This window comes from Terrapene carolina, unplaced genomic scaffold (genome assembly GCF_002925995.2).
Source record: "Terrapene carolina triunguis isolate 2854851 unplaced genomic scaffold, T_m_triunguis-2.0 Scaffold233, whole genome shotgun sequence".
Taxonomy (NCBI): Eukaryota; Metazoa; Chordata; order Testudines; family Emydidae; genus Terrapene; species Terrapene triunguis.
The window spans coordinates 14,409,937-14,422,829 of NW_020664584.1; the positions used below are offsets into that span (position 1 = coordinate 14,409,937).

Below are 12,893 nucleotides of genomic sequence, written 5' to 3' on the forward strand. Positions count from 1 at the left end.
TCTGGGCCTCCCCACACAGGAATGGGGCAAGGCTGCCAGACCACTGATCTCGAGGCCAGGCCTCCCGTAGGGCTGTCCTCTTAAAGGCCAGAAGGTATGCCTCTACATCATCCTCTCGTGTCATTTTCTGCAGCCAATGGCTGGCCCGTATGAGCCGCGTCCCATCATGGCCGCGATTCAGCTCTGTAAGGGACTTTACCTGGTTTACCAGTTCCCGCAACATAGCTCGGTCTTGAGCAGCCTGGTCCATCAGCAGGCGATTAGTCTCTTGCTGCAGCCACACTGCCTCCTGTTGGGCGGCTGCCTGGACACGGGTAGCCTCCTGCTGGGCCGCCGTAGCTTGTATAAGTGCCCGCACTACGTCATCCATTGTGGTGAAAAAAAATAAACCCTCTCCCTTTTTTTGTTTTTTGTTTTTTTTTAAATCACCCTCCTTCTTCTGCCGTGCTGTGCACCCCAAGATCCCACTCCAGACACCAGTGTGACAAAGTTCCTCCTCTATCTTGGTGGGTCCTGCACTTATTGGCGGATTTTCTTGCCTCAGAGATTCACCATGTGGGTTGGGGGAACAGCCCAGAGACCTTCCCCTCTGGAAGAACCCACAGTCCAGGTCAATTGGGAGGTTTGAGGGGAACCCGGGCCTGCCCTCTACTCCGGGTTCCAGCCCAGGGCCCTGTGGACTGCAGCTGTCTATAGTGCCTCCTGTAACAGCTGCATGACAGCTACAACTCCCTGGGCTACTTCCCCATGGCCTCCTCCAAACACCTGCCTTATTCGCACCGCAGGACCTTCCTCCTGGTGACTGATAACGCTTGTGCTCCTCAGTCCTCCAGCAGCACACCCTCTCACTCAGCTCCTTGCGCCTCTTGCTCCCAGCTCCTCACACTCGCACCACAAACTGAAGTGAGCTCCTTTTAAAACCCAGGTGCCCTGATTAGCCTGCCTTAATTGATTCTAGCAGCTTCTTCTTAATTGGCTCCAGGTGTCCTAATTAGCCTGCCTGCCTTAACTGGTTCTAGCAGGTTCCTGATTACTCTAGTGCAGCCCCCTGCTCTGGTCACTCAGGGAACAGAAAACTACTCATCCAGTGACCAGTATATTTGCCCTCTACCAGACTCCTGTACCCCACTGGTCTGGGTCTGTCACAATATGTACAATGCCTGGATAGAGAAATGATAAGAACATACTGTCAGTGGGTAGGAACCACATGCATCGTTCCCATATGACCAGGGTTAGAAGTCAGGAGTCCCTGGCTTCCCATTCTGCCCTGTGTCTCTGATTTCACATTACTTTGATGAAACTTTAGAAACACACAGCACAATCAAGTTAAGTGTTGCCTCTGGTCCTCTGCTTCTGAGTTGTGCAGGGCTCTAGGGAATGATTCCCCAAAAGCCCTTAAAGAATGGACATGGATAGATCTCTTCCCCAAAGCTATACCCCTTTGCTGCAAGTGAAGACCACAATTAGCTATACACAGCTCATAGGAAGAGAGCATAGATTCATATAATCATAAAATATCAGGGTTGTAAGGGACCTCAGGAGGTCATCTAGTCCAACCCCCTGCTCAAAGCAGGACCAATCCCCAACTAAATCATCCCAGCCAGGGCTTTGTCAAGCCTGACCTTAAAAACCTCTAAGGACGGAGATTCCACCACCTCCCTAGGTAACCCTTTCCAGTACTTCACTAGCCTTCTAGTGAAAAAGTTTTTCCTAATATCCAACCTAAAGCTCCCCCACTGCAACTTGAGACCATTACTCCTTTTTTCTGTCATCTGCTACCACTGAGAACAGTCTAGAGCCATCCTCTTTGGAACCCCCTTTCAGGTCCTGCTTTGAGCAGGGGGTTGGACTAGATGACCTCCTGAGGTCCCTTCCAACCCTGATATTCTATGATTCTATGATAAGCAGCTATCATTCTTCTCCTCTGCAGACTAAATAAGCCCAGTTCCCTCAGCCTCTCCTCATAAGTCCTGTGTTCCAGCCCCCTAATCATTTTTCTTGCCCTCTGCTCGACTCTTTCCAATTTTTCCACATCCTTCTTGTAGTGTGGGGCCCAAAACTGGACACAGGACTCCAGATGAGGCCTCACCAATGCCGAATAGAGGGGAATGATCACATCCCTCGATCTGCTGGCAATGCTCCCACTTATACAGCCCAAAATGCCGTTAGCCTTCTGGCAACAAGGGCACACTGTTGACTCATATCCAGCTTCTCGTTCACTGTAACCCCTAGATCCTTTTCTGCAGAACTGCTGCCTAGCCACTCGGTCCCTAGTCTATAGCAGTGCATGGGATTCTTCCGTCCTAAGTGCAGGACTCTGCACTTGTCCTTGTTGAACCTGATCAGATTTCTTTTGGCCCAATCCTCTAATTTGTCTAGGTCCCTCTGTATCCTATCTCGACCTTCCAGCATATCTACCACTCCTCACAGTTTAGTGTCATCTGCAAACTTGCTGCGGGTGCAATCCGAGCCATCCTCCAGATCATTAATTAAGATATTGAACAAAACCGACCCCAGGACCGACCCTTGGGGGACTCCACTTTATACTGGCTGCCAACTAGACATGGAGCCATTGATCACTACCCGTTGAGCCCGATGATCTAGACAGCTTTCCATCTACCTTATAGTCCGTTCATCCAGCCCATACTTCTTTAACTTGCTGGCAAGAATACTGTGGGAAACCGTGTCAAAAGCTTTGCTAAAGTCAAGGAATAATATGTCCACTGCTATAGACTAGGGACCGAGTGGCTAGGCAGCAGTTCTGCAGAAAAGGATCTAGGGGTTACAGTGAACGAGAAGCTGGATATGAGTCAACATGCTGACTGTTTCTGAAACTCATGCTGACTGTTTCTGATCATTTTCCTCTCCTCTAAGCATTTCAAAATTGATTCCTTGAGGACCTGCTCCATGATTTTTCCAGGGACTGAGGTGAGGCTGACTGGCCTGTAGTTCCCTGGATCCTCCTTCTTCCCTTTTTTAAAGATGGACACTACATTAGCCTTTTTCCAGTCATCCAGGACCTCCCTCAATCACCATGAGTTTTCAGAGATAATGGCCAATGGCTCTGCAGTCACATCAGCCAACTCCTTTAGCACCCTCAGATGCAGTGCATCTGGCTCCATGGACTTGTGTTTGTCCAGTTTTCTAAATAGTCCTGAATCACTTCTTTCTCCACAGAGGGCTGGTCACCTCCTCCCAATACCGTGCTTCCCAGTGCAGTAGTCTGGGAGCTGACCTTGTTCGTGAAGACAGAGACAAAAAAGCATTGAGTACATTAGCTTTTTCCACATCCTCTGTCACTAGTTTGCCTCCCCCATTCAGTAAGGGGCCCACACTTTCCTTGACCTTGTTCTTGTTGCTAACAACAGAAAAGCAACAGAGGGTAAGACCCATAGATAATGTTGAACAATCCATTTCCCTTAAAAGCATCTCTGAAGAAAATTATAAGCAAAATATTTCAATTAGTCCCTCACTCTGGTCTTAGCAGGTGTCTCTCTCTCTGGAGGTACGTTGACACTGCACACTTCTTTCAGCAGTGTGTAGAGTAGATATATGGCTCGCCCCCCAGCATGGGTATAAATAGCGGTGTAGATGGTGAGGCACTATATGGCCGTCTACTCACCCAAGCAGTGCCTCTCTCATCTGCATGGCTTCTTTTAGCCAGGTTGTGTCCCACTACCTCCCTGCTGCCAGAGTCTTTCACTGCTACTGAGCCTTTCACTGGCATGTGTACACACCACAGTGTGGAAGCAGCCTTGTTTTTCACTGTGGTGTGTAGCTACACATACCCTACATGCCACTGCAAGTGGTCTGCAATGTAGACGTAGCCAGTGTGTGAATTCCTAACCACAATAAAGGTGTTACCTTGAAAGATGTCTATCTGACTTTAACTGGGTCCTGCACATCTTAACTTTAAAAATAGAGGTTGAGATTCACAAAGGAGTGCAAGGAAGTAAATTGGCTAACCCCTACTGAAATCCAATGGGAGTTGGACAGCTAGCCAAATTAGGCACTTTTGAAAATCCCTGTATTTTTTTTCGTAGATGCCTAGGTGAGGAGGGATCATTGGGATCACCTAGTCTGTCCACCTGTATAACAGAACTTCCTCCAAAAACTGTTGATTGAATGAGAGTAGATCTTTTATAGAAACATCCCATCTTGATTTAAAAATTGACAGTGATGGAGAATCCATCTCAACACTTGGTAAATTGTTCCAATGGCTAATTAGCCTCACTGTTAAAAATGTACACCAAATTTCGAGTCTGAATTTGCCTAACTTCAATTTTCAGCCATTGAATTATGAAACTGTGGGTCTTCTGGATCTGAAAACCCACACTGGAAACCCATACCAATTTTTTTTAGATTTCAAAATCTGGATGCAATTTTCCTAGCTCAGTTCCATCTCTAACTGAGATAGGATTTGATCCTATCTCATGAATTTTTATTCAATCTTTATAGGCAAAACTCCTATCGACTCCAAGGAGACATTTGCCTGAGTACATCTAAAAAAATAACTTTGGGTTTTAGACTGTTAGGAGGTAGAGTACATAGAGAGAAAGAAAATATCTTCAGTCAAAAGGAATCAGATGCCTCATAAACATTTTGCTAGTATTTTCAAAGGAGCTTAAGAGAGTTAAGTGAGCAATGAAACTTTCTATGAGTGCAATAGTAACCTATTTTATTAGTGTTATAAATGCTCAATATAGAATCATAGAAGTGTAGGACTGGAAGGGACCTCAAGAGGTCTTCTAGGCCAGTCCCCTGCACTCAAGGCTGGACTAAGTAAATATAGTATCCTCCATTGCAGCATTTGCGATTTTCAAAGTAACTAGAAGGTATCAGCGAAGTAGAATTGAGATTTTCAAAGGAGCCTAAGTGAGTTATAAACCCAAATGTCATTGAAGTTCCTAATTCCCTAGGTGGCTTTGTGAATTCCAGTCTAAGTCTGTGTAAGGGGTTTGACAGTAATGAAGAATCTGAGTCAAAGAAATCTCAGTATAGGAAAATTTCTCCCTGAATGCTGTCTTCACTACAATTCCAAGCTATGATTTGCCAAGAAATTAGTGCAATTCAGAAAAGGATTGGACATTTATATTGTTAATAGCGGCCATGAATCATAGACGTGGTTAAAGCTGATGGGCTCACTAGCAATCCTTTGTTCAGGCTAAATGGAAGAAGCAATGAAATGTGCCTTTATGTAGTGATAGCTGGAAACAGTAGGAAGCCACTGCCCAAGGCAATGGGATGCATGGCAAGGCCAACCAGAAGCTATGCCATGTGAGCTTTGTCTGTGTCAGCCTCATTGCATGCAATCACTTCTCCCTTCTCTTTCCGCCGGGGGCACCTTTAACAGCTCACTGTCTTGTGATCTCCAGATTCTCAGCCTTGGCTGAGCCCTGTTGCTGGTTGGAGCTGAGGAATCCCTCTTCATGGTTATCAAGTTGGCTATTGTTTGAGGAGGTACACTTATGTAGGCTATTGTTTTGCTTTCCCCTTAGCAATCCCTTTTGATCTGACTTCATGCATTCAGTCAGGTACCACAACCACACTGAACAGGGAAACAGAGTCGCACATAAAAAAGTAATACAGACATTTCCCTGGTTCATCACACATGTGACATCATCTATCCCAACAGTTTTCTCAAAGCCAGCTTCACATCCTTATTTTTCAGGCTGTAGATGATGGGGTTTAACATGGGCGTTAAGATGCTGTACTGCACGGACACTAGCTTGTCAAGAGCAAAAGAATATCCAGAGGCAGGTCTCATGTACCTGATGAATGCCGTCCCGCAGAACAACAGAACTATGGTGAGATGTGAGGCACAGGTGGAGAAGGCTCTGCGCCTGCCCTCCGAGGATCTGATCCCGAGGATGGTGGAGAGGATACAAATGTATGAAGTCAGGATGAGGAGGAGAGAGGCAAAGCCTAATGTCATACTGAAGCAGAGTATCACCATCTCGTTAGCAAAGGTGTCGGTGCAGGAGAGCTGCAGCAGAAGTGGCAGTTCGCAGCTGAAATGGTTAATTTCATGGGGACTGCAGAAACTCAAGTCGGTAAGGTAAAGTATGTTGACCAAGGAATCCAGGAAACCAGATATCCATGCACCCAACACCATCTTCACACAGACCTGGTGGCTCATAGTGGTGCTGTATCTTAAAGGGTTGCATATGGCAGCATATCGATCATATGCCATCACTGAGAGGAGAAAAATCTCTGTCCCAACCATGAAAATAAAGAAGAATATCTGTGCAATGCAGCCACTGAGTGAAATCATCTTCTGCTTTGCCAGGAAGTTCTCCAGCATCTTCGGAACGGTGACTGAAGAGTAACAGATATCAAGAAAGGATAGGTTGCTCAGGAAGAAATACATAGGGGTGTGGAGATGAGGGTCAACCTTTATTACCAGAATGATCAATATGTTTCCCACCAGAGTGATTAGGTAAATAACTAAAAACACCAGGAAGAGTGGAATCTGGAGGTGTGAGTCATTTGAAAGTCCCAATAGGGTAAACTCAGTCACTGTGGTTTGATTTTCCATCATCCTTTATTCGTAAAGGCCTTGACCTGTTAGAGCTAAGAAGGTAAGATAGTGAGTTCATTAAACAAAGCAGAATGCGGTAAAGCTAATGCATTAAATAGATCTATCTATCTATTAATGTATGCTGGCTAGCATATACATATATATCATAATAATTGTATGTATTATCAGCAATATATATAGTATGCATTAAGCACCAATAATATTAAGCACAAATATTGTAACAGTGATATAGCCTAATCTGTCATACACCATAATCCTGTTCACTTATGCTAAGTATCCCATAACACTTTGCATTTGCTGAAGTAAGCATTTGGCACAACAGGTAGGAAACTTGTCAAAATAAGATACATTTGTTCTTTCTTAGTACAAGCTATGAAGGTACCTTCACTGACCAGTACCTGGAATGCTAGTATCCAAAACAAAGATAAGGAAGAAACAGAACTACAAGTTAGGGAACTGGAATGAACTGATGGGTTGGATTATAGTAATGTGTAAAGAAATGTGTTACTTGTAAAATCATATAAGTAATAACTGAAATGTGTAACCTTGGGAGAACGCTTTCTGCGTAAGGCGAATGTAACATTGCTGCACGGGACTGCTCTTTGTAGACTGGTATCATATAAAAACTTTTCCCTGTACCATATTGATAAACAAGACTGACTTTGGTTATTTGGTCTCTTGAATATATTTCATAATGTACCAAAGTGTAGCCAAACAATTAACGATCTATCTATCTATCTATCCAATAGTACTGTGCCCATAATGGTGGCATCCAATTGTTTATTTATTTGCTAGTATTGGCTGACATTTTCGATGGAGCATAAACCCCAAGAGTGTTTGACTGTCATTAACAACTATTTTTCTGAGATCTGTCAGTTCACCAGTTCTTAATCCATTTAATGTGTGCTTTATTGATATTGTATAGCGGTGAGTTTTCAATCAGAATGTCATGCAATACTAAAGAGAATGCCTTACAGATGTCTAAGTATATTGATCTATGTAATTATCATTATCAGCCAAACTTTTACTTTTATGAAAAATGAGGTGTGTTTGACAAGACCTCTTTTTCATAAAAAACATGTTCACTAGCATTATTAGTATCCTTGTCCTTTAATTCATTTTTAAGTGTATCATGTATCACCTTTTCTATTATTTTTCCCAGGATTGATGTCAGGGTAACTGTAATTACCCGGGGCAGCCCTTGTGCCTTTTTTGAATATTGCCACAATATTAGCACTCTTCTACTCTTTTGGAATCATATGGTGTTGTGAGATTAAATATTGCTGGTAGATGTTCGGCTCCTACCAATGTAGGACCCTTGTATGCGGATAGGTAAAACCGAAGCCCTGACTATACACTCCCATGGCATCATTTACTGTACTTTCTACCAAAATGAACCAAGGTAAAGAACACATTTCCACATACCTGACGCTTGTAAATAATTTTCAATGTTCACAACTGTCTCTGGCATTCGGAGGCTCTCTCCACCTGACCCTGTATGTTTGATGAAGAATGGAGAATATTGTGTTAGTTATGCAATCTAGCAAATATAGTGGCAAAGAGCTAGAGACTTAATTAGAAGGGATCTATATTAGGAAAGCCTTCTGATACCCAAGAGATTAATTATTTTTATTTATACTGTTAACTTATCAGGAAATATTCTGTTACTGTTGGGACACACCACATGAACTTTCTCACACTCCATAACCAGAAATTGCCTTTTTCCCCCACAAAGCATGGCCTTTCTGTTATTGCTGTTAAATATAAATAAACAGTGTAGACCTAGGTTGTTACTTATTTCCCTGTTATTTTTATAGTATATTTTCTCCTTCAGATCTTCATAACTTTTCTTAAAGCAACTCTCCCTAAGGATTCTTTTGTATCTTCTACGCATCTCAAGTATTTCCCCAGCATTCTTACTTTCCTGAACTTTTGTTTTGTGTTTTGTAATACGGTGGTGTAGGGTCTGGTCTATTTCCGACTGACGTCAATCGACCTCTGGGGGAATTGGATTGAGAACTTGTGTCAGGTGAGGCTGCACTGAAGCAGCCTATGGGACCACGGTTGGTACTGCAGCCACTTCCCTGCCTTAGTCCACAAGTTTTGGCCACTTGCTTGGAGCAGGATGAGCCGTGCCATAAGCTCAGCATCCATCTCTAAACAGTTAAATAAAAAATAACAGAATTTGTCTCTCTGTGTTTTTAAATAAAGAAACAAAAACTCAAAGGCAAGCATTTAGTTGTGGGGCAAGGTCCTGACCTGGCTGCCTGCCATATCCCAATTGGTTAGTGTCACTTTCAGGTGTCTATATGGGTATATCAACACACACCATGACTGTAAACATCCCAGCCCAGGTTGATAGACTTGGATTATCGGGGCTAGTACTATTTCTCTAAAAATAGCTGTGTAGACAGTGCTCTTGACCTGGGCTAGGAGGCTCGCTTCTGTGGAGTGTGTCACCCTGTGTGCAGGGGACTGGACTAGAAGACCTCTGCCAATCTTACAATTCTATGATTCTACAACACACCTTGGACGACCAAGTCTTGTTGGTAGCCCCAAGAGGGTTTTGTTTGAGGCAGTAGTGTCAGAATGATAATACTTTGCTACAACCCTTAATGTGTCAGAGCATGTTTCCATCAATAGCATGCCACACCAGTAAACTGGTACCCCTTCACCTGGGATGAATTTCAGAAAAAGGCCTATTCACCACTTATGTCCTAATAAAACCATGTGGCCCAGAGACCATATCTTAGCCAATATATCACAATGTCTCCATCTCTCTCCATCTGCGAAACAGGGCTGGTATACTTATCTATGGGAAACACATCTCCGTTGCTGTGTTGGAACATGAACTAAAGTGGATTATTCATGTGTCTAGCCACTGGTAAAACCTGGTCAGACTTCTCTACCATTGGGAAGACCAGTAAAATATAAAGAGATAAAGTTCATCACCTCATTCTGAGATCATTCACAGTGCTGCATTTCAAAACTCATAAACTGAAATGGGAGGTACCATGTTAGTCTTGGGTATTTTAATATTTCCCATTTCCAAGCAATGTAGTGAGGGTTGGATTTATCCCACCAGAATCATTTGGCCCAGAGTGTTACTGGAAAGAACCTAAGGGCTGCTAAATGGCCATAAGCCCTCCGTAATGGCTACATATTGAGGCCTTCTGAGATATATTGTCCTACTCCATCAGTCAACAGTAGAATGCCCAGGTTACTGAAAAAGGCTTTTCTCCACACTGCTCTGGAGGCACCAGCCCAGAAAACAAAAGGCTTTGAGAAGTTAAGACATTTGAGAAGTCACTAGAAAAGGAGCAGACTTACTCTCCTTTGGGATATAAGCTGATCATGAACTAAATTCATGGACTGTTTGTTCAACTTTTGAACATTACTACCCATGTGTTCTCTTTGGACTTTAACCATTACACTGACTCCTGTGCTCATCTCTCTCTCACTCTCCATTTTCCCTGTATTTTTTCTGGTGTGAAATTGATCTCCTCTAAAGCAGTGATTCTCAACCAGGGGTATGCATATCCCTGGGGATACACAGAGGTATATCACAGAGGGATACCAGGAGGTATATCAACTCATCTAGATATTTGCCTAATTTTACAACAGGCTACATAAAAAGCACTAGCGAAGTCAGTACAAACTAAAATTTCATGCAGACAATGACATGTTTATACTGCTCTATATACTATACATTTAAATGTATATACTATACATCTAAATTTATATTCCAATTGATTTATTTTATAATTATATGGTAAAATGAGAAAGGAAGCCATTTTTCAGTAACTGTGTGCTGTGACATTTTTGTATTTTATGTCTGATTTTGTAAACAAGTAGTTTTTAAGTGTAGTAAAACCTGGGGTGCGCCAGACAAACCAGACTCCTGAAAGGTTGAGAGACACTGCAGGAGTGGGTGCCCAATTTCCATTAATTTTTAAAAATCCCCCTTAGGTTCCTTTGAGAATCTCAGCCTAAATACTCCACAGTGGGACTAATTGTACTTTCAATGTGTCCATTGAGTCCAGTGGACATACTCCTGGCTTATGCCAAGGTGAGTGAGAAGAGGATCAGGCCCATTGACTGCAATGGAGCTACTCCTAATTTATCCCAGACTAAGTGAGAGGAGAATTACCCCACTGATACCAAAGTAATGATTCCTGATTTATGCCTGTGCGAGTGAGAGGGCAATCAGCCCTATCATCGCCAGAGGAGTTACTCCTCATTTACACCTGGGGGAATGAGATGAGAACCAGGCCATGTGTGTTCCTTATTTAATGACAGCAATTTACAGCTGCGGGAAGTGAGGGCAAAATGAACCAGAGACTGTGCTCACAGTGATGATAGTTTTTTAAACACCCAAGGATCCTCATCCTTAGCTGTAGGCAACCAATTTACATCAGGTGAGGAGGTTGGGTTTCCAATTTTCAAAGATGTCAATGACTATGCAAGGCACAAGTCAGAGAAGAATCAGTCTCATCATCTTTAGCCTACATATATTGTCTACAGAGTCTAGTGTAACTAACCTCAGCTGCTTATATACGGACAATGTGGTCATCTGAGAGGATTGACAACTGTACCTTCAGCACCAACATCACAGACCCCCTACCAATTGGTGGTTCACTAGCTTTGAGGAAATAGCAGAAGTTGGTAAAAAAGAGGGGGGAGGAAAGCAGCATTATGCAGACACTTGTGATTTTTCATGAAAAAAATAAACCTTTTTTTGTTTGACAATAGAAAACCAAAGATTTTCAACTGAATTTTCAAAATATACAGCCAAAAACCGCCACCAGTGATTTTATTATTCTTGTTCTTATTGCCTGAAATCTGTAGCTAATTATCTTAAATCCCATCCTCTTGCATATCCTATTCAGGCTGTACCAGAGAGAAATGAATGTCTGCTCCAAAGCCTGTTGAAGTCAATAGAATGAGATAGAGGTGCAAAGAGATTCTAGGATTGGGCTGTCCAAAGGAAGCACCCTTTCTCAGCCACTGTAGTGAGAGAAATCAGCTGTTGGGTCCCTGGATGCTTTAAGCTTATAGAGCCTGAATGGAGCTCAGGCACTGCCCCAATCTTGGGGGTCCCTTGGCACACTCTTGGGGCACAGACCCTTTGTCCAGCACCCTGTCCTGAGAGCTGGAACCCCTGGGCTCAGTGCAGATCCTTCAACCCCCCCGCCCCGTAGCTTAAACACACCCTCTCCCAGAATCCCACCAAAGGGATGAGCCCTCTGGGTCACCATTTAACTATTTCAGGACACATGTGGAAACCGCAAAGCATATAACATACACAGAAATGCCCTTCACTAGCTCACCCTTCCCTTGGGAGTTCTTAAGGGACCATATGGGTTCAGGAGGGTAGACAGGGTCCCCTGCCTCATCAAGCACGTACATGTGGGGATGCTTCTCCCTCCTCCTGAGCTGGAGGAAAATGGCCCTGAAGAAGAGCAGTTCCTGCTCTTTTATAACATTTAGCCCCTTCTGCCAGGTCAGGTCCTGCTCCCCCTTCTCAGGTGATTTCAGGTCCTGTTCCCGGATAAACCAGTTCTCCTGGTTGGGAGCCAGTCTATTATTTAGAGGTATTCCATTTCAATGGGAGGGCAATTAACATCAGTGTCCTTGTTTTGTTATCCATGTGCCAGCACCCTTCTGGAACTCTAGTTCAAGATGGAGGTCAAAAGACAGTAGGAAGGTAAAGACCAGCTCTGCAATCAAAATGGAATTTGTGGTCTGACACAGACATATACAAAGTTCATAATCTCACCCAGAATTCATAAATTCTACGGACAGATTCCCCAAATTGTCACACAGGTGCTTGAACTTTACTCTTAGAACTGGTAAGTTATTAGTTCCCCTATACCAGAACACTCATCTCATCTAACTGCCAAACAGAGTGATATCCCTTCAGGTTAGCTGTTCTCTCTCTAGTGCTTTCCTCTTTAGACCAATTATTTGTGCTCCTGTCGCTCCTGTTATTCTCCAGAAATAAATATGGCTGAGATTTACAAAGTCCCTACAGGAGCTCGATGCCCAGTTCTCATTTTAGTTATTGAAAATTGGACATCCACATCCCCCAGTGGCTTTGAGAATCCCACTCAATATTATTACTATCCTTTCACAGTCATGTAAAATTCCCAGCCACTGAACTGCCAAGGGAAATTCCACTTTTTCATGCAGAGAATAAATAATGCTGCAGGAGAAAGACTCATTCTTCGCTAAGAGGCAAAATGCACCAATCAGGGTAGAAGAACCGGAAAATCATCTCAGACATGTATAAGTCCCTTTATTGAAGGATCCAAAGCAGAGGAAGGAGGTGTGAATAGACGTTGAGCTCTGA

The 12,893-nt window shown here is 43.4% G+C and overlaps 1 protein-coding gene across 1 annotated transcript; it reads right to left on the reverse strand.

Annotated features, from left to right (window-relative positions):
- Positions 1 to 5,623: 5,623 nt before the first annotated feature.
- On the reverse strand, positions 5,624 to 6,541 carry LOC112117371 (olfactory receptor 5V1-like). Its single transcript, XM_024215326.1, has one exon. The coding sequence runs from the start codon at positions 6,539 to 6,541 to the stop codon at positions 5,624 to 5,626; it is 918 nt and encodes a 305-aa protein (XP_024071094.1).
- Positions 6,542 to 12,893: the final 6,352 nt, after the last annotated feature.

Excerpts from the sequence above, each read along its gene's own strand:
- LOC112117371 (XM_024215326.1), bottom strand. The coding sequence starts at position 6,541 with ATGATGGAAAATCAAACCACAGTGACTGAGTTTACCCTATTGGGACTT.